The 21524-nt window shown below is 42.1% G+C and overlaps 1 protein-coding gene across 9 annotated transcripts in view; it reads right to left on the bottom strand.

Moving 5' to 3' along the window:
* The window catches only part of RALGAPA2 (Ral GTPase activating protein catalytic subunit alpha 2), a 143052-nt gene that overhangs the window by 38776 nt on the left and 82752 nt on the right, over positions 1–21524 (bottom strand). For all 9 annotated transcript variants that reach the window (XM_082757051.1, XM_082757052.1, XM_082757059.1 and 6 more), the window contains 2 exons: positions 19892–20050; positions 14776–14903 (listed from right to left, as the gene is read on the bottom strand). In XM_082757051.1, coding sequence (XP_082613177.1) covers positions 14776–14903; positions 19892–20050 — 287 coding nt within the window. The remainder of the gene's footprint in view (positions 1–14775; positions 14904–19891; positions 20051–21524) is intronic.

Raw genomic sequence — 21524 nt, 5'->3', positions numbered from 1 at the left:
TCTGTGCTGACTTCAGACTACTGTTCTAATATGTAACTGCCAAAGAATAAAAACAAACAAACAAATAAACAAAAACATTTCACTGAAAATCTACTTTGGAACAAAAAGAAACAAAACCACCCATATGTTAGAAAAGCGCTCTGAAAACAGCATTTTACAGAAATTCAAAATAACTGTTAGAACTTGCATATGCTTTAAATAAATATAGGGTTTCATTTATTGATCCAGAAGCTACCTCCTTACATTTCCAAGGCTTTGAAACTAAAAGAGGAGGCTTTTTAGCCCGAGGGGTTAAAAGTGTGGGTGTGGAAGTGGGCTTTTGTTAGAAAAATTAGCAATGCTATGAGTCATTGTGCATTAGCGGCAGAATAGTTTTGCATCTTGTATGAATCCAGACACCATATGCCATGCGAGGGCCTGCTACTTTATGCGGTGCTGCTGCTGTCGGGCGGCCACGTGGGCATCCCCAGTGGAAAGGCTGTCTGCGCGCGGCGGCGGGCGCAGGAACCCGGTGATGCGGACACGCTGGACATTGTCGTGAGCAGCAGGAACAGCTGGTAAGCTAGCGGAGCTCGCTGAGCGAGCAAAGCCAGTGCGCCGCAGAGCCGGCGCCCAGCCAGCATGCTAATGAGCGTGCACAAAGCCCCTGTGGCACAGCGCGCGCAGCCTGGTCGCTGGCTGGACTCGCTGCCCCAGAGCTCGGGGCAGTCAGGACACACCTTGGGGTGGCCACAACGCTCTGGCCAGAGCCATGGCTGCATGGCAGCCCAGGCCAGGCAGGACTGGCGGCACAGCTGGCACACACTTTGCCCATGCGAGCATCGCACAGCCTAAGCTGAATGCAAAATCTGTTCAGATAATATTGCCTTTTTGTAATTTTTCCTCCTCCACCTGCAACAAAAGCCAAAGAAGAATAACCCACATAATCCAAAGCACAAATGAGTGCGTGGGAGCAAGTTTCTAAAAGATGCAGTGGAGGTTTCAGCTACAGAAATCCCAATAAAGTTAACAGGGGCAGAAGAGCAAAGCCATCACAAGCTGTTTTGAAAACACCAAGAACATAAAACTGTTAATCTGTCTGGTGTATGCCTGAAAAAAAAAAAACCAACAAAACAAAACAACAAACACATAGAACTTTGAATGAAGTAGTTAGTGTTAGCCTGAACACATCCATTCTGGCTGCCATCGCCACCGTGAAGAGACCCACCATAAACACGGGTTAGGTGCTGCCTAACGTGATGGAAAGCAGCACACAGCAGGCGCTTGCACCCCTGCGCGTCTCTCTCGAGCTCACACCTGGCTGCCAGAGGCACGGTTACCAGCTCAGTTGTACACAACACTACACCACACCGATCTGTACTTGCTATTGCAACTTAAATCACAGATTCCACTGCAGGTAGGGCACTCACAAAACTGCCCCTTGAACAGAATTGCTTTATTTTTTATGGGGAACAACAGGAACAAAACTGTGCTTTACTTGGGAACATCCAAGAGTTGTGCGGTGCTTCCATACCTGGATGTGGAGAAACTTGACTTCCAGCCACCTTAAGGGCAGCAGCAGGACACAAACCCTTCTGCACAACTTGTTTGATCCAGTGCCTAGGACACAGCAGTTTAAAGCAACACTTAGAACAAAACCCCAGCTTCTTGCAAAGTTATCCACGTACAAACAAAATGACTTTTTTATTCCATTTCTTCATCAGTAACGAGAATATCATCCAAAGCAGCAGCTTCTCCATGACGGCAGAGGGAAGTCAGGATTCAAATTCCCAACTCCAAATCCTGACCTGCTGCTTCTATTCTATACATTGTACAGTTTCCAGCATGATCATGACTTTCCAGTCTCTAGCAGGGGCTGAAATAGCATAGCTGTGTATTTTAATAAGCTTGTTTTCAATTAGTGCATGTGTACATCATTCAATGAGCCCAGAATTGCCTTTTTTTTCCTGTTTCTGACAGATCACACACTGAATTCACTTTTCATTTAAAAAAAACATCACATTCATGATATTACTTAAATACAGGCTCTTTTTTAGGACTATTCATTAAGTCACTTAGCAAATAAAAGCCTTTAAAAGTGCTGGGGTTTGTTTACTTCTACCAAAGAGAGACCAGCTCCAGCAGGAGCAGCAGTTAGTGCTGCTTCAAACCCTGTTACAGAATTAGCCTGGGACTTTCTTAGCAGCCCTCAGTGATCTGTACAGCTTCCGGTTGTGGAGAAGAATAATGATGCTCTTTATGTTACAGCAGAAAAATGAATTGTATTGTTAACAGGAAATTACAGACATCCAAAAAGGTGGGAAGACTCAGGGTCACTGGCCTGATAATATTTTTGGAGGGGCAAGAGGTATTTTATCACACAAAATAACTCAAAACCCTGAGAATAATTTTTGTAGCCATCCGTGGGGAACGGACTAGCTGAGAGCAATGAAAGGTGAGAATCCATCTGGAAGGTCGGGTGAGGAGTTGCCACAGTCATTAGGATTACAGGCCAGGCAATCTCTGAATCAGGAATGAGGGACACCACCAGGGGAGCCAGGATGGCACAGCTTCCTGTTGGCACACATGTTCCAAGAATAAATAATGGACTGCGCTTTCTTACCTTGCCTAGAGCTCCACTCGCTTTTTATCAACCACTTATACATGGTGCAAGCTTCACTGCTGCCTGCCTTCCTCCTATAAAACAGTGAAAATAACAGGCCGATAACAGAGGTACATATGCAAGATGTGTGTTCCGAGGGAACGCGAGCAGGGACAGGTGCATACAGATTTGTGCACAAAAATACAGAAACTTAAAACCATTGTGTCCACATGCGAAGTTCGGATCGGCAGAATCATTATGCGCTCTTTAGATATTCACAAGTGGGATGCAGTAGATTTCTCTGCAAGTCTATGAAGAGCACTATGAATAAGAGCTGAAGGGCCGCCTCCACAATCCCATGTAATGCCACCTAAAAGCTTTGCCACGCATGACTTATTACAGGCTGCAGCAGATTAGAGGCATCGATCGCTGCCTGGTGAAGATTCTGGCTGCGAGGCGGGAAAGCAGCCGCAGAGGCAGGGGCCCAGCCATCAACTGGCTGCCGCGGGAGCTGTGCCACACACCAGAGGCCAGCGTTGCCTTACGCCACCCATGAAGCCTCCGAGGCGCTCGCCAGCATCCCCTGAGCAGCATCGCATGCTGCTGCCTGGCACTCGCCCTGCCATGCCAGGGCTGGTTTCGGCAACACAACGACTGGAGAGGCGGCAGACAGGCAGCTCTCCTCAGACAAAGCAGCAGAGGAGCCTGTGAGCCACAACCCATCATTTCGGCAGAAAACTGTCAGATGCTATGTCATATAAATTGTCACAGCTCACGTGACACAAGATTTAGAATTTCATAGTCATTTCTAACAGCATCCATATATCCCAATGGCACAACTTCTTTGGATGAAAAAAGGGGAACAAATTACAAACTCTTCTCCAAAAAGAGTAGCAGGCTTTCCATTTTGCTTGCAGTGCAATCGAGCACCCCTTTATCATCAGAATACAGTTCTGAATGCAAGCTGAAAAAAATACAATTTGAAAAGTACCCGAAAACACGTTTTCAGGCATCTTGCTTTACGTGCACCTACAAAATGTGACAGTCATTCACACGACTGGCTCAATCACAGCAAATGTTTATTTTTTAGTGTCCAACGAAACACACAGGCAGATCAATTGCCCTATATTAAGCTAATCATAAATCAGTTTAAAGCAACAAAAGCAATTTGTTTTGAATTCAACATTGATAATCTTTGCTTAATCTTGATTCCAGACATGACATATTAACATGTAGTAGATATGCTCATATCTACTATACAATGCTCATATCTACTATACAATGTAATGAATTAAAGTTATGGGTATTGTTTTTTTTGTTTTTAATCCTAGTGAGCTACTTGCTTCGTATAGGTAAGCTGGCATGCCCTATTCATCACAGAGCGTAAACCTTTATGACTTATGCACGTATCGGATTACCTCTCCAAAGGGCTGTTTTCTCCTGGCCCACATGCTTGCAAATCTTAAGCAGGGAAATGGTGACATCCAGTGCTCAGATACTATGTAAAGCATATGCATCCTCGCAGTGCTTTTTGTTTGTTCTAATGCAGACACATTCACGATCTACTGTACAGACGCACTAACACAGAGATGTATTATGTTGCAGCAAAGCCCTGTGAATGTTCAAGACAAACTCAGGAAGAATTGAAAACTCAGTATCAGATTTTCCTCTCAGACTGAACAGCAACAGAAACTGCAATCAATTTTGGAAACAATTCTTCAGCCTGAAGCTGTGGCAGTAACTAAGTAACTACCTAAGTAACTAGTAGACTAAGCAAATTTGGATCGGCCCTTACAGAATTCTATTTGTGTAAATGAAAGAAAGAAGAAGCAGCACAGCTTATATGAGAGATTACTGTGAGGACTGCATCTCCAAGCACACTTGGACAGCTACCTGAAACATTGTTTTGACAGCAAAAAGAACAGCAGAGTGATTGATGAGTTGGCATGTTGCCCCTGCCATGAGATATTTCTTCTTCCCCTGAAGAGCATCGCAGTACTGTCCTCTAATCAAGATGCTATAAAATACTACAAAAAACACACAATAATCAAAAGGCAGAATAAGAAAAATAAAATTCCGTAAGACCAAACCAATTTATCCTAAAAGTGAGGATGCTTAAAAAGATAGTTTTACAGTAAACACGTTAATTCTTAAACCCCAAGAGGCACTAAATCATCATGTACCCATTCACAGGAAAATAAATGTAGCTTAAATTGCTAATAAAATATTTCAAAGACTACAAAAAATCATTGGAGAGTATGGTTAAAATCAAATGGTGCATGTACACAGGGAGATTTCATACTTTCCAGCAGATTCCTCAAAAAGAGCAGGTCGAACTTGGGGCAACATCTCAGACATGTCAGAATCTCTTCTGCTTTTCTTCAAACTCAGTTAGTGAGAGCAAGCAGGACTACAAGTACAGGGGGGAACAGCAGTAAAACACCACAAATAACATCAAAACATTTTTTCAATTAAAAAGAAGCTCTTTTATTTTTTTAATCTCTTTTTTTTTTTTTTTTTTTTAAGTGAAGAGTACAAACAGAGAAATGTGGCCACTCACATTCAGGTACAGGGGTCTGCTTCTCAAACTTATCTTTTCCTCTGCATCACTGTACCCATTTTTCAAACTCTAATAAGCTTTTCTCCCAACTTAAGAAGCATTTGCAATTTTTTTCTAAGCAAACCATGGTATAATCTTTTAGCCACTGCGATTTGAAGAATACCTGTCTTCTTGTGAAGATAAGCTTGCACTACTATTTTTCTCATTTTTAGAAGGATAAAAGAGAAGAATCTGGGATGTTCATTCCTGTTGTTATTATGAAATGTGTGAGATGAGAAAGAATAAGCAACCTGGTTATAAAAGTTCATAAGTAAACCTGAGAGTGACTAAAAAATCTAAAAAAAGAACAATGTAATTCAATGAGCAAGGAAATTACTCCATTTTGCATGACAATCTGGATTCAGGATAATCAAAATTGCTTTTCCCTGTGTGTTCTAAGGGGATCTTTTTGTGCAGACATCACTATACCCAGATTCCAAAATCTTTGTGGAGCAGTATATTATGGACCAGCCACCAAAGTGCCTGACACCTGCAGGTTTAGTTACATTTCCACATTCAGTGACTTGCTTGCACCTGAGCTTTGATACTATCAGCTTCAACAGCATCTGTAAATCAGACCCAAAATAACATTTTGGGGACAAGCCATGTTTTGTTTCCCCCCCTCCCCCAGTATTTATCTTTACAGATAAGACCAGCTCTCAAAGATGTGTACCACTATATACACTGCAGCTTTGGGCAACTGGGACTCCAGAACAGACCAATGTTGAAAAATCCTTTTCCAACACACAACTAATGTTATATTAACTGGAAGAAAGCATAAAGATACAATTTTTAAAGTATATCACCACCCCTAACATTCTGGGAAATGTTCTGTACTACTGGAACCAGAGCAGACACTTGCTCAGGGGTCCTGCTCGACAGGCCCCTCGCTGAGTGCAAACAGCCAGTTACTGCTCTCCAGCTACGGCTGCCCGAGCAGTTGGCCTTCCACCTCTGCCATGCCCTCTCTTACAAAATACAGATCACACCCAGATTCCCCCAGCAGCCTGAGGGACTGATGTGGTGTTTTCCAGTGGCACCAGTCCCGCTCCCCCCAGCAAGCTGTGCTTCCCTCCCCTCCTCATCTTCCCCCGACACCTCACCTGTCCCCTGCGAGCTCTCTACCTGCAAGGAGCTCTGAAATCCTGTCAGGCCTTGTAATTGTGAAATGGTAGGAACGAAACAGAAGCCCAGACATTTGTGGGTGCAATCTGCCAGGCCAGCACACGTGAAACACCTTGGCTCAGCCAGTCCTACTCCTCTGTCAGGGGCTCAGCAGGTGACAGAAGTGGTTTACAAGAAAGAAATGGGAAGAACTGGAGAAGTTGCCCACAAGTATAAGGGGAAAATCATGTTAGTAGTGATTAAAGTAGCTGGGAAGGGTGACTTAACATTGCAATTCCTCCACAGAATGCTGCAGGTGGAGGTGGAACAAGGCTGGCGCTGAGGTGCTGCACAAGCAGCAGGCCGGCAGCACCTCCAGTTGCAGCTGGCAGGTCTCAAATTACTGGGTATCTGTGCCCTTACTCTGCTCTGATACCAGTAACACACACAAAGCAAAACAGGATCTGGATATTTTGCGGCAGACTGCATACAGAGAGATGTTTTTTTTTTTTTCCCAGCTCGATGTTTATTTTCAAAGACATAACTCACTAAAATATCCCAATTTACATTTGTTCAAGAGCTACGTTTAGGGAGTTCTGAAGAAAAGCTGTTGCACAGCTGTGAAGAAAAACACACGCTTATTGGAGGAAACACAACAATTTGATATTTTATTCACATGCGGATATTTTTTACACTGCATCACATATTTTACACAGTCCACAGATCCATGTTTTCCTCCTTTGTGTCCAGTTTCAGTTGCCAAAGTCTTAAAAACTGACTGGTTTTCATCCCTGCTCTTACTGCCTAAACCCTTCTGCTTATAGACTGGCCTTACTCTCACAGACCGAGATTAGCAGCCTCTGCTTTAACTGGGCTCTGTAAGAGGAACTTCAGTTTTTGCACAGGCAATTGTTTGTCTGGGAGATTGTAGTTTCCTCCTTTCTCCATCAAACAATAAGGTGCCTTTAAAAAACTCAAAAACTTGCATTAATATATACAGAATCACAGAATCCTCTAGGTTGGAAGAGACCTCTAAGATCACCCAGTCCAACCTCTGACCTAACACTAACAAGTCCTCCACTAAACCGTATCACTAAGCTCTACATCTAAACGTCTTTTAAAGACCTCCAGGGATGGGGACTCCACCACTTCCCTGGGCAGCCCATTCCAGTGCCTAACAACCCTTTCAGTAAAGAAGTTTCTCCTAACATCCAACCTAAACCTCCCCTGGCACAACTTTAGCCCATTCCCCCTCATCCTGTCACCAGGCATGTGGGATAATAGACCAACCCCCACCTCGCTACAGCCTCCTTTAAGGTAACTGTAGACAGCGATAAGGTCACCCCTGAGCCTCCTCTTCTCCAGGATGAACAACCCCAGCTCCCTCAGCCGCTCCTCGTAGGACTTGTTCTCCAGACCCCTCACCAGCTTCGTTGCCCTTCTCTGGACTCTCTCGAGCACCTCCATGTCCTTCTTGTAGTGAGGGGCACAAAGCTGAACACAGTACTTGAGGTGCGGCCTCACCAGAGCTGAGTACACGGGGAGAATCGCTTCCCTAGCCCTGCTGGCCACACTGCTTCTTATGCAAGCCAGGATGCTGTTGGCCTTCTTGGCCACATGAGCACACTGCTGGCTCATATTCAGCCGACTATCAACCAATACTCCCAGGTCCTTCTCTGCCAGGCAGCTTTCCAACCACTCCTCTCCCAGCCTGTAGCTCTGCTTGGGGTTATTGCGCCCCAGGTGCAGGACCCGGCACTTGGCCTTGTTGAACTTCATGCAGTTGGCCTCAGCCCATTGGTGCAGCCTATCCAGATCCTCCTGCAGAGCCCTCCTACCCTCAAGGAGATCGACACACACACCTAACTTGGTGTCATCTTCAAACTTACTGAGGGTGCACTCGATCCCCTCATCCAGATCATCAAAGATATTGAAGAGGACTGGCCCAGTACTGAGCCCTGGGGGATGCCACCAGTGACCAGCCTCCAGCTGGATTTGACTGCATTCACCACAACTCTTTGGGCCCAGCTACCCAGCCAGTTTTTAACCCAATGAAGCATACACCAGTCCAAGCCATGAGCAGCCAGTTTCTTGAGGAGAATGTTGTGGGAAACGGTGTCAAAAGCCTTACTGAAGTCAAGGTAGACCACATCCACAGCCTCTCCCTCATCTTCCAGCATTGTCACTTTGTCATAGAAGGAGTTCAGGTTCATGTAGCAGGACCTGCCTTTCATAAACCCATGCTGACTGGGCCTGATGGCCTGCTTGCCCTGCAAGTGCCGCGTGATGAAACTCAAGATAATCTGCTCCATGAGCTTCGCTGGCACTGAGGGGCCTATAGTTCCCCGGGTCTGCCCTCTGTCCCTTCTTGTAGATGGGAACCATGTCTGCTAGCCGCCAGTCGACTGGGACCTCCCCCGATAGCCAGGACTGCCGATAAATGATGGAAAGTTGCTTGGCCAGCTCCTCTGCCAGTTCTCTCAGTACCCTTGGGTGGATCCCATCTGGCCCCATCGACTTGCATACATCCAAGTGCTGTAGCAGGTCGCCAACCATTTCCTCGTGGATTATGAGGGCCACATCCTGCTCCCCATCCCCTTCACCAGCTCAGGGGGCTGGGTACCCAGAGAACAACTGCTCTTGCCACTAAAGACTGAGGCAAAGAAGGCATTAAGGACCTCAGCCTTATCCTCATCTCTTGTCACTAAGTTCCCCCTCCCCCGCCATCCAGTAAAGGATGGAGATTCTCCTTAGTCCTCTTTTTTGTGTTGTATTTATAAAAACATTTTTTTGTTATCTTTAATGGTAGTAGCCAGTTTGAGATCCAGATGAGCTTTGGCCTTTCTAATTTTGTCCCCACAAAGCCTCGCAACATCCTTACAGTCCTCCTCAGTGGCCCGTCCTCTTTTCCAAAGATTATAAACCCTCTTTTTTCTTCCTAAGCTCTAGCCACAACTCCCTGTTCAGCCAGGCCGGTCTTCTTCCGCGCCAGCTCGTCTTTGGGCACGTGGAGACAGAGCACTCCTGAGCAGTTAAGATTTCCTCCTTGAAGAGTGCCCAGCCTTCCTGGACTCCTCTGCCCTTCAGAACTGCCTTCCAACGGACTCTGCCAACCAGTGTCCTGAACAGCTCAGTCAGCCCTCCAAAAGTCCAAGGCAGCAGTTTTATTGATCCCCCTCCTGACTTTGCCAAGAGTAGAGAACTCCACCATTTCGTGGTCACTCTGCCCAAGACAGCTCCCAACCACCACATCTCCCACCAGTCCTTCTCTGTTTGTGAAGAGAAGGTCCAGCGGGGCACCTCCCCTGGTAGGCTCACTAACCAGCTGCGTCAGGAAGCTATCTTCCATGCTCTCCAGAAACCTCCTAGACTGCTTTCTCTGGGCTGTGTTGTGCTTCCAGGATATGTCTGGGAAGTCGAAGTCCCCCACGAGAACAAACGCTGATGATTTTGCAACTCCTGCCAGCTGCCTGTAGAACTCCTCATCCGTCTCCTCATTCTGGTTCAGCAGTCTGTAACAGACCCCCACCAGGATGCTTGCCTTGTTGGCCTTCCCACTGATCCTAACCCACAGGGACTCAACCTTAGCATTCCCAGCCTCGAGTTCTACAGCATCAAAACACTCTATAATGTAGAGAGCCACACCACCACCCTTTCTGTGCTGTCTGTCCCTTCTGAAGAGCCTATAGCCAGACATTGCAGCACTCCAGTCATGGGAGTGGTCCCACCACGCTTCCATGATGGCAACCAAGTCATAGCCTGCCTGCTGCACGACGGCTTCCAGCTCCTCCTGTTTGTTACCCATGCTGCGTGCGTTAGTGTAGATGCACTTCAGTTGGGCCATTGCCTTCTCCCCTGGCCTTGCCATTGTTCCCTCTGGCACACCTCCAACAAGCCTTATTTCAGCCCCTTCCCCCTTCTTACCTAGTTTAAAGCCCTCTCAATGAGCCCTGCCTGCTCCTGGGCTAGGATCCGTTTTCCCCTTAGAGATAGGTGAGATCTGTCTGCGGCCATCAGGCCGGGTGTCAAGTAAAGCGCCCCATGGTCAAAAAATCCAAAGTGTGGCTAGAGGCTGGTGCCAACACAGATGTGTCTGGTGCTCTTTCCGTGTCCTCTCTGTACCCCTCCCTGCCACTGTAGGGATGGATGAAAACACCACCTGCACTCCTGCTCCATCCACTCCCCATCCCAATCCCCTAAAGTCCCGTTTGATAGCCTTCAGGCTTCTCTCTTCAATATTATCACTGCCAGCCTGGACTCTCAAAAGAGGACAGTAATGAGTGGGGCAAACCAGGCTGGGAAGCTTTCTGGCAACATCCCTGACCCTGGCCCCAGGGAGGCAGCAGACTTCCCTACGGGTAGGGTCAGGCTGACAAATAGGGCCCTCTGTTCCCCTAGGAAGGGAGTCGCCTACAATGATTACCCTTCTGTCTTTCTTGGTGGAGGAAGTCTTGAGGCATGAAGTTGACTTCCTTGCCCTAGGCATCCTCCTGGGTACACTTTCTACCTCATCCTCACCCACCGGTCTCTCAAGCTCCAGGGCCTCAAACCTGTTGTGTAAGGGCAGCTGGGAAGGTGGGGCCAGCAGCGGGGTGCATCGTCTGCAAGGTCGAGCAGGGACCTGTCTCCATTCCTCCTCAACTCCCAGGTCCCCTCCCTCTGTCCGACGGCGACAGGGCAGGGGGTCCACCCCCATTTTGGGTGTCCCATCCCGGTACCTCTCCTTCATGCTCTGCAGGGAGTTGCTCCACCAGTCTATCTCCCGCTCACACTCCCTGATGGCCCTCAACCTCTCCACCTCCTCCTTGAGCTCTGTCACCGGGCTGATCAAGTCATCCACCCGCTTGCACCTCACACACACAGTATCTCATCAAGTGGCCTCGATGCCAGAAAGAAAGCCCTGCCTGTCCCGATCCCCTGCTCTGCTGCAGAATGCGTCTGCCCCGAAGCCGAGCACCTCGGCAAGTTATGTACATTAAGTATATTAAGTATGATAATACATATCATACATTATCATGTAACAATTTTAGAAAGTTTAAGACTTAATCTTTTGCGTTCTCATGTAATTTTAAGCCCCCTTATTGTTTGTGATTTCCATAAAACACACACGCATACTTAAAATGACAATTACTGCCTGAAAAAGCAGAGTGGTGAGGCTGCTGAAAGACATTACTTTGCGCTTAACAGTTACTTAAGTACGGTGAGAGTACCAATTAGTACAGTCTGCGGCCGCTCAGTCTCAATGCTTCAGTGCACCAAGAATGGACAGTTCCTGAAAAAATGATTATTTTGGATATACACTAATATACAATCAGCCATTAACATGTAAACATTACAGCAGTTGCAGAGAAAAATGAGCTTTAACCACTCCACAGACAACTCAGCTATGCCTAAGTGCCCTGCTTTTGCTTCAGTGCAATGCCATGACATGCCATTTGATGTACACAACTTGTAGCCAGAACAGCTTTAAACTGAGATTTAAATATAGTTAATTATTTTTAATGAATATTTATCTTGGCCTAGAGAGTGCCTTAAAACAGAAGCAGTTACTTGAACACAAAAAAATGGATTAAAAAACCTTGTGTGTTCTGCCATAGTTACGTTTCTCATTTTCAGAGGTATTCCTAACAGAAAAATGTATTTGGGTACGACAGCGGAATTTGTGTCATCACAACCAAAGGATTACAGTGCAAAGCGAGATTCTCCCGTGGCTCTGTGGTCCTGGTCCCCATGGAAACCAGACTCAGATACTGTCCCCCGCTTGCTGGAGCACCCAGCTCGGCAGCCTTTTGTGCCTGATGAGATTTCTTCCACAACCTTCCAGCAACAGACCCTACCGCTTCCTCCTGATTCTTTCCTAATTGAGATGCAAATTAATCTCTGGCTGATTACACTTCCCTCAAAGCCCCTGACAAGTGCAGCTGTAACCGGAGTTTGCAGACTTTCCAACAAGTGACTTCAGCTGTCACTACTCGCATGCCGCTGCCAGCACCCAGCAGCATGCAACCCCGCACAGCACTCCCGAGGGTCACAATGCTTCGCCCACCTGGGAACCACGGCAGTGGAGCATGAGTGCTTTGCTTTACAGTGAAACTTCCACAGGTGCCCGATAAACCAGTCCCTCTGCCCTCCACTTCTTTTTATTACTGCCCCGTGATTTCCCTTGGATTTGTCAGTGTTTTATTACCATTGAGCCATTTACACCAGACGAAGTGTTCATTCAATTCCTAACCATGCTGGAATTGAGAAAAAAATTACCTACTAACCCTTCCTACAAATGCTGACTTGTAAAATGTCCTGTACAACAAACAGCAGTGGAAGACTCTCTGGCTCTGCCTTAACACAAGTGTTTCTGTGCTCATCCAAACTGCAAAGCTATGTGCTGCCAAACAGCATCCTTCCCTTTTCCAGGATTATCGCTTTTTATTTCTCCATTCCATTCAAATATTTTATTTCACCTTTGAGTTATTTTTGCTCCCAGTATGACAAAGTTACTAAAGTCCTTTATTTACTTGTTAAATTGTTGGGGCTGCTCTCCTTTTGTTCTCCAAATAACAGCTAGCAAAACCAACACCAGGGAGAAAAGTCATACTGAGCTTGCACATTTTGCGGGCTACAAAGTAGTGTTACTGCAATGGACAGGTTCAAATACCTCCTTTATACATCCATACATTTACACGCTAATTTCTGGCTCATTAAGAATTTTAGTATATCTTTGTGTTTATAGGGAGCAATTATTGTTGACCTTTTCTATTCAAATAAATTTAATTTTCTACAAAAAATGTTGTTGATGTCTTTCTTTCCTACTCCAGCATCATCCTGATGGGACCTTCCCACCCCATTATCTTTGTCCAGTTTCAGAAGTTTCTCAGTTCTCTTTCATCTATCAAATGGAGATGTAGCAGTTGATCCACAAGAGATACCACTGGTGCAAAAGCAGACACAAAAAAAAAGGAAAACAAAACAAAACAAAAGTAGACACAAAAAAGGAAAACAGGATTCAGAGGAGAGAGACAGTTTTAGCTCGACCCAAAACATATGCTGAAAAGTGGTATGTGCTGCCACATTTGTGCTGCTCATGTTTCAACAGGGACAACGAAGGACCCAGAAAGGGACCCTGTAGGAAAGTGGGAGCACAGCAGGTGGGTGCAAACCACCTGCTCACAGAACACTGTTAGCCAAAAGATGAGCAGGATGCAGAAATCTAAGGACTCTTGGGGAGCTCAGTGGTGGGATTACAGGAAGAGGCAATAGTGACACTTCATTCTTGTCAGTACAGTTTTTTACATTGATTTTTCTACACTATTTCATTATTACACATTGACTTTACCAGCAGATGGATTAAACTAAATTCCACATAGAAGAATTTTAGTAATTAGCTAGACTGCTCTCATTAAACAAAAGTGGAAAACCTGGCTAGTTTTGAATCATCTGTTAGGTACTGCCATGATTTTGCAATTGATGTACTGCACTCAACTGCTTATGCAGCAACCACCAACTGGCTTTGTTTTGTGTATGAAATGAGTAAACAATGAAGTTGATCAAACATGAATTTATTTAACTACAATGTTACTTTTAAATTCCAAGGACTCTTGAAAAGTATACTGGATAAAATTCAGCCTTACTTAAAAGAAGACCATTTTGAAAATACTGTATTTTAAAAATGTGTTCCAAACTAATTAATCAATATTCTTTCAAAGCTAAAAACATTTATGAACTCTTCCTAAAACTCATACTATTAGAAAAATCCTCAAATCAAGAGTTCCCCAAAGAAAACACTGTATATTAAGTGTTGTTCTGGAGATAAGTGATAAGATTAACAAACAAGCAATAAAACATTTCTTGCATAATCATGGCATTATGAGAAAATCCTAGAAAAAGTGAAACCCAATAATAATACTATTAGTCTGCACATCATGTAAGAATAAAAGTTTATCCTACAATTTATGTAGGAGAAAAGCATACCGTCTAGTTATCTCCCATCAACTGTTAGAAAATGTGTTCTGAAAATTCCCTATTACAGAAATGGCTTGAATAAGACTGGAATTAGGGAACTGAAACATCCATATGAGAGGCCAAATCCCATCTGTCTTGTTAATATAATGAGTCCAAGTAAAGTCAACTGGACTACTTTCTTGAATAAGATAAGAATACAATTAAGCTATGTATTAGCCTAATATACACTATTATTGGCATTAGAGAAAATTGATTATCAATACTTATGGTTCAAAGCATCAGTGTTAAGTCCAAGCCCACCATCAGCGAGAATGTCTGCAACCTCTGGTGAGAACATTCTTGTGATGTTATGATTTTTTTAAAAATAGTGGATGGCAACTGGGAGTGAATGACTCTTAAAAACATTGAGCTTGACACGAAGAAAGCTTTGACCTTTTCTAGGAAGTATTTATTAAAGCTTACCTCTTAGTAGCAGGATATTCAGAAGTAGGAACCCTACCAAGGGGAACTTTGCATCATCAGCAGGAAAGGATACAAGCTCTGGTAGAGTGGGATGAGCGACTTGACAGCTCTGCTGGCGTTGATGCATGTGGCACATATAAGGCTTGGCAGAAGCTTTGCAGTCACAATGGCTCCATCAAAGAGAGGACCAAAAAATGGCACCTGTAGACCCCAAAATAAAAACAACATGTGAAATTGAGCCAAAGGAGGCTGTGGAGCATGGGAGCAAATTCCACTGTTAGAAACAGAAACAACACACCCAATGCCCACAGGGTTTTCACAGCAAGGCACCTGCTGCTTGAGAAAGGTAAGAGGCAAGGGGAAGAAGATTTCACACTTCCCAGCTCTAGGCAAAAGACTAGTAAACTATTTTGCCAGGAAGCAGTATGACCACATTGTTTTACATACTGACACTTCTAGTATGATATTAATCCCATTTTTTTTTAAGCATTTAACCTTCTGTAACTATTACCAGTAAGTTTGATGTGCATATGTACATGGCATATTTAATGAGGCAAGCACGAGCTCATTATATACATTAACAAAATTTGCCAATGAATTTGAAGCTCATGCTCCATTTGGAGCAGATACTGAGAGAGGTTTGTTGTCTTATATTTCAACGTGAGACCATTGGCTGAGTCCCCCCCTGGCAGGAGCTTTGGCAAAGAAGTATTCATTTCAGATAATCCTCTATAAACTCCTTCCATGGACTTCTCTAAAGGAAATAAAATAAAATAAAATAAAATAAAATAAAATAAAATAAAATAAAATAAAATAAAATAAAATAAAATAAAATAAAATAAAATAAAATAAAATAAAATAAAATAAAATAAAATAAAATAAAAATAAAAATAAAAATAAAAATAAAATGCTGAACCAAGATAACGAGGTTCAGGGAAAGCAGGGGAGATGGCACCTGTAAGCAAAGCTGGCACACAGGCAAACAGGTCCATCCAGCATACGGCATCAAGATGTTAGAACTGTGTTACTGCAGGGTTACCTCCAGAGAAACCCTCCACATAACGTCATTTGGTGGCATATGGCTCTTCAGACAAAGGCTACATTAGGTAAAAGAGCCCCACACACTTTATAAAAGTGAAAAACATCTGCAGTGAGGAACATATAACAGGCTTTGCCATGTCAAAAGCAGAGACAATCTTAACGATTAACTGTAAATTTCAGCATCGACAAATAGTCAAACTCACTTCCTTATCAACCTCAAAATGAAAAAAAAAAAAAATGAAAAAAAAAAAAAACAACAAAAACAAAAACAAAACAACACAGAAGCTAGCAGCAATTAACAATATTTAAGCTGTGGATTTTTCCATCTGTACAGGGGCTTATCACATAAATAAATACCCTCTATTATTCTTCTGCAACTGCTTGTGGGTGACTGTGACAGTCATTCAATAAATGGACAAAGAGAATAATATAAATCCCCTGCATCTAGGGAATTCCTCTAATTAGAAGTGGCAATGAATTACAGGAGAAATTTGGATTTAATATAACATCTGCAAATGACAGCTGTCTTTTCACAGTTTTGTCATTCCTTTACTTAAAATAATGAACTCCCCCTCAAATAAAGACTAATGTAAAATGTTTCCACAGTATTCCTTTTTCCTTTCCTTTCCTTTCCTTTCCTTTCCTTTCCTTTCCTTTCCTTTCCTTTCCTTTCCTTTCCTTTCCTTTCCTTTCCTTTCCTTTCCTTTCCTTTCCTTTCCTTTCCTTTCCTTTCCTTTCCTTTCCTTTCCTTTCCTTTCCTTTCCTTTCCTTTCCTTTCCTTTCCTTTCCTTTTTTCTTTTCATGCTAGCATTACTAACTAGCCAGCTGGAAAGGAAGGTGACAATAAGAAAATCTATGCCACAAAAGTGATAATGTTCTAGAGCATCAAGTTTCTCCAGTTTAAGCAATAACATTTCTAAGTGAAATTTTTAACACACACTCTTACCTTTCAAGTGTTGACAACAAGAGAAAGAAATGTAAAACTATGTTTTTATATAAGCACAAATAAGCCTGTGAAGTACATATTAGTATTAACATTATATCACACGCAAATGCTAGATATTCAAATCACATTAGCACTTACATATGCTACCGGACAAAGAAATTCATTCTCAGTCTTTTCGGCCAGCAAGCTGAAGGCTTACAGGTTGTTGTTACACTATTTCAGAAGCACCTGGAGTCTAGGGAGTGAGGCAGATTGTCTTAACCTAGGATTACTGAATTTTTATACTGAAAGTATACACAAGGTGTGTTTATTTTGTACACCATTTATTTGCATACATTTTTAAATATCTTTCAATGGGCACTCTGCTGCAAATTTTTCAAAAAATATCTCCAATCTGACAGACTTCTTTAAACAAAAAGTTCAGTAGTGTTTTCTATTGTACTCTGAGAAACCACACTTTACTACAAAAAAAACTTTTCAAACTAAAAAGTAGGCTCATTTGAGCTGAATCACAAAACTTGGGCATGCTCCTTTGCTGCTTGTGGGTGCTTGTGCCTGCCAGCTTGCCCTCAGCCATAATAACGCTGCCAGCCCAGGTACCGAAAAGGCAACAAAAAGAGGCGTGTGGAACAGTTGTGAAGTCTATTACTTACCCTGCACATGATTATTTTGTAAAATACAGAACTTTCAGAAAATGCGGAAACATGCTTTTTCTCAAGAAGAAAACTACATTATTTAAATTATTGCGTCCTAGGCACATACTTTGTCAAAAAGTATTTTTCACGAGCCAAAGTTAGCATACACTGTCTGATAGGAAAAGACAGCAATGAAGCAGAGGATAGAGGTGACTTTGTCAGAGTGCAAATGATTTTACATTGGCAAAGCAAGACAAGCGTAGCCCACGTGAAACCAGAACCAAGAGCAGATCCATCAGGGTCATTAAAGTTAATGGGACGCCATGTACCGCCATTCTCCATCCGTACAGCGCCTGCCTTAGAGGGAGCACGAAGGGACAGAGAAACCGAATGCCTAGGAACACACTCCCCTGTCAGTACTTTTCTGTAAGCCAGTATTTAAACAGCCATTTGAGGAAAACAGGGTTTCGAACGGTTACAAAAAAAATCAGTAGGCTTAGACAGGAATGAATTTGAAAAAGAAAAAAGAAGTCAAGGGAAATTACCCCCCCCCCCCCCCCACTACTCCAAATGTCAGTGCAAGTTATCCACGAACCATAAATTAATATTCACCACATTGCAAACACCTGCTTCATTATAATTTCCAAGAAAAAAAATAATTATTTTTGTTGCACACAGTAAAAGTAGGCAAGGTTAAATAAACCTTTTGAGCACAAAGACTTCACTTCTATAGCAAGCAGCACTAGTTAAAAGACTGGGGAATGGGTAAATTATTGTACCAAATGGCTGAGAATTAATCTCTGATGACTAGCTGCAATCTAACGAGGCATCTGTGTCCCAGGGAACCCACAGTATGTCCCTGGCGGTATGTGCAGTGTGTAGAGTCTGCCTGGCATTCTTTGTCCTCTTTTGCAGGCAGCTTTTCGTCTCATTGTTCAGAATATCCTCATGCATCTGTGACGCGTGGAATGCATTCACACTAACAGACTTACTATTGTCTTCCCTCAGAAGCTTTGTCGAGCAAAGACTGCATCACGGTTCCTGATAATTATATTGCTTAATTAATCAAGACAAAAAAAATTTGCAAATCATTGCCCGGTTGCCAAGCAGGGAGATAAAAAATGAAAACAATACAAGCTGAAGCAATATAACAAAAGTAACAGCTATCTGATCAGAAATTCTTATATAATGAAGCTATTAATGCTAAATCGGTTAATGTTAACATTGCTCCAGGTGTCTCTACTTAGATGCAAACAAAAAGGCTAACATTATGTATATAAAAGGCCAAATGTTGCCATGGATTCTGTAACCTGATAGAGAGGACAGCCTTTTCATTTGATTAGGGAATGCAATTTAAATACCAGGGACCGAAGCCAAACAACAGACATTTCTTTCTGCAAGCCTCTTTCATTCACCCTGGGGTCAGTAGCTGGTGAACAAAAGGTCAGCCACACTTGCCCTGGAAATGTCTGGATTAATTTTATTACATTGTAATGGTTTGTACTTTAAATGTAGGGATAACACTAAATTTCCAGTTAGCTATTATTCTTTCTGCTGGTTGGGTATTTTTGACTAATATACAAGATGACATAGCTGTTCTCGGGTTGATTCATAGAATTTTCAAGCATGTTCATAGAGCTAAACTTTGATTTTCCTTATGGAAGACTAAAAGCTAAAATTCCCAAGAAGTAAACTCTAGAGTTCACCATCAAGTACAAGGGAAAAAAAACACTCTTTCAAAACATAAAAAAAAAAAATCAAGTTTGAAATGTCTAGTCTGATTAATATGTAATAGCTCCCATCATTCACAACTCCAAAAACATCATATACAGCTGCTAAATATGTCACCTGGTGAATGCATTTTTCCACTGCTGGTTATTTTCTTGGACAAATACTGTCCCTCATAAAAGGGAAATAGTATTTACCGCATAGATTACTTTCATAAAGTACATACTATATATGCCAGACAAATATAAATACCAAAAAAAAAAAATCCATTTGAAAAAAAAAAAAACAAAAAACTCAAAATTTAGTCGTATGACAATTAATTAAATGGCAAATAATAAAACTCAAATACTTTGCTTGATGTAAGGATATCCAATGCCTGTACCATCCCACTGAGTCAGAATAGGATGAGGGTCTCGAAAATATGCGAGGTTATGCCCAGTGTCATATATACAACAGTTGATAATTCTTATGGGGTGAATCAGTAGCAAATGAGAAGCTTAAATTTTTATTATTTTGCTTCTGTTGGCTCACGTTGGAAATTCATCATGATTTTAAGCTGTTTGTACAATAACTTCTATTGGTTTAGAAATCTGAAATGTTTCTTTAAGCGCTAAGCAAAATATAACATGAATTAGTAGCCATTTCAATTGCTACTCACATTTCTACATTTAAAACAAAAACTCATTGCTCAGTATGCTTTTAAACTGAGGACAGCCTATATATAGTATTTGCTGGGAGAAAAAAAACAACGCTATAACACTGAGCTTTATTTAAGCAACAAAACTGTTGGTCACATGTGCAGCATAAATAATAGATCCAATACAGCAGTCAAAACATACCTCTGGTTTCTTCATTATCTCTATGAAAAACATGTGATTCTTCATTGGATAAATAACAATTAAAACATCTCCAAAATCTGTTGGTATAATGCCCCTGCGGTAGTTCCTGGTGTGTTCAGACCAGACGATGTGAACCTCATCATTTCCCAAGTGACGAAGCTGCAACAGCAAATTGGCTCTTTATTAATCAGAGCGATAACAACAGTTTATGAGGGGTCATGGCTTACAAATTGAATTACAATGCTCAATACTAGAAATAATTCATTACAGAAAAAAGTTAAAATATTGTTTTTCTTCAGTTACTCATGAAAAGATCAGCTAAATAATTTGCTTCATTCAGAACACATTGCTATCTGATAGCTTAATTAAGTAATTATCAAATTAGCCATTAACATGGTATGTAAATGTACATTACCTACAATAATTTAAGGCGGAAATCTAAGTTACTAGAACAAAATGTTAGGCAGCAAACATCATATGTCAGTTATAATAATGCAGCTCTCACAGAAATGTGAAATGCCTGGACTCTGGATGTCAAGAAACTTTCCATCATGGACCTCTCTTTCTTTCTCTATTTACTATATTACAAATGTTTTCTTGAGGTCTCCATATCTGGTGAGGAAGACTCCTCTTTTGTTTGAAAATGGATGCAAAATATTTTGGACAGTGTAAATTACAGAAGAATGGGAAATACTGGGTAAGTTACTTTGTTTGGAGCAGTCACATAAAATATGGATCAATTATAAGTAGGACATACCCCAAATCCATCTAAAGATCTGTGTGTTTGCTTTGTTAGATGGGAGGAACTGGAGGTGATCTAACAGATGGTAAAAATTATTTGGCAATCATGTACAAGCTATGCACAATAGTTTCAACTGTAAGCTTTAAAGTTAATATTTAATCCACATGCAGAATGCCAGCCTAATGTATAAAGAGAGTTTAAGTCCCACTTAAACCTTACAAGACCACCACCCCTAGTTTGGTGCTAGCCCCTGAACAATGTGGACAATAGACCTAACGAAGCTAAAATGTAGCTCTGCTTCCTGCATTCTCTGTAAAAAAATAAAAATAAAAATAAAAATAAAAAAAATCGTTGGTAAATAATCTCTAGGGACCTCATAGCAGCTGGTATTATACCAAAGAATATTCCCTCTTCAGAACCAGGTAGCATCTTTAAAAGTAAAGAATTTAAATCCTACAAGGTTGGTTGAGTGGCAAACGGTACCCTAGTTGTAAGAGAAACATGCAAAACTGTGAACCGTGACAGGAATCAATATGCCTTTTGCCTATACTTTGTACTCCAGCAGAGTGAAATGGAGCTACACTCAAAGTAGGATTGAGATTCTCAGTTTGTTCTAAATTAAATAAAAATTCAGAGTTGTATTTTGTTTAAAGCTATACATAAAAGCCATTTTTGAAGAAAATGCAGTCTGTGCTTACAAGAAATTTGGAAACATTAACAATACTAATAACAGCCTCTTACATGTAGAAAATCAGAATAAAAAACTGTTCTCATGGTCATCCCAACTTCTATTTTATTACTCAGTAAAAACAAAGTCATACCCAAGAAAATACTTATGCTGACAACATCACAGTGCAGACCAGTACATACAAAGCTAGATAGTAATTTAAT

This window comes from Aythya marila (genome assembly GCF_965140915.1).
Source record: "Aythya marila genome assembly, chromosome: 3".
Taxonomy (NCBI): Eukaryota; Metazoa; Chordata; class Aves; order Anseriformes; family Anatidae; genus Aythya; species Aythya marila.
The sequence above is the reverse complement of the archived record's forward strand: the minus strand, read 5'-3'. Positions and strand labels throughout refer to the sequence as shown.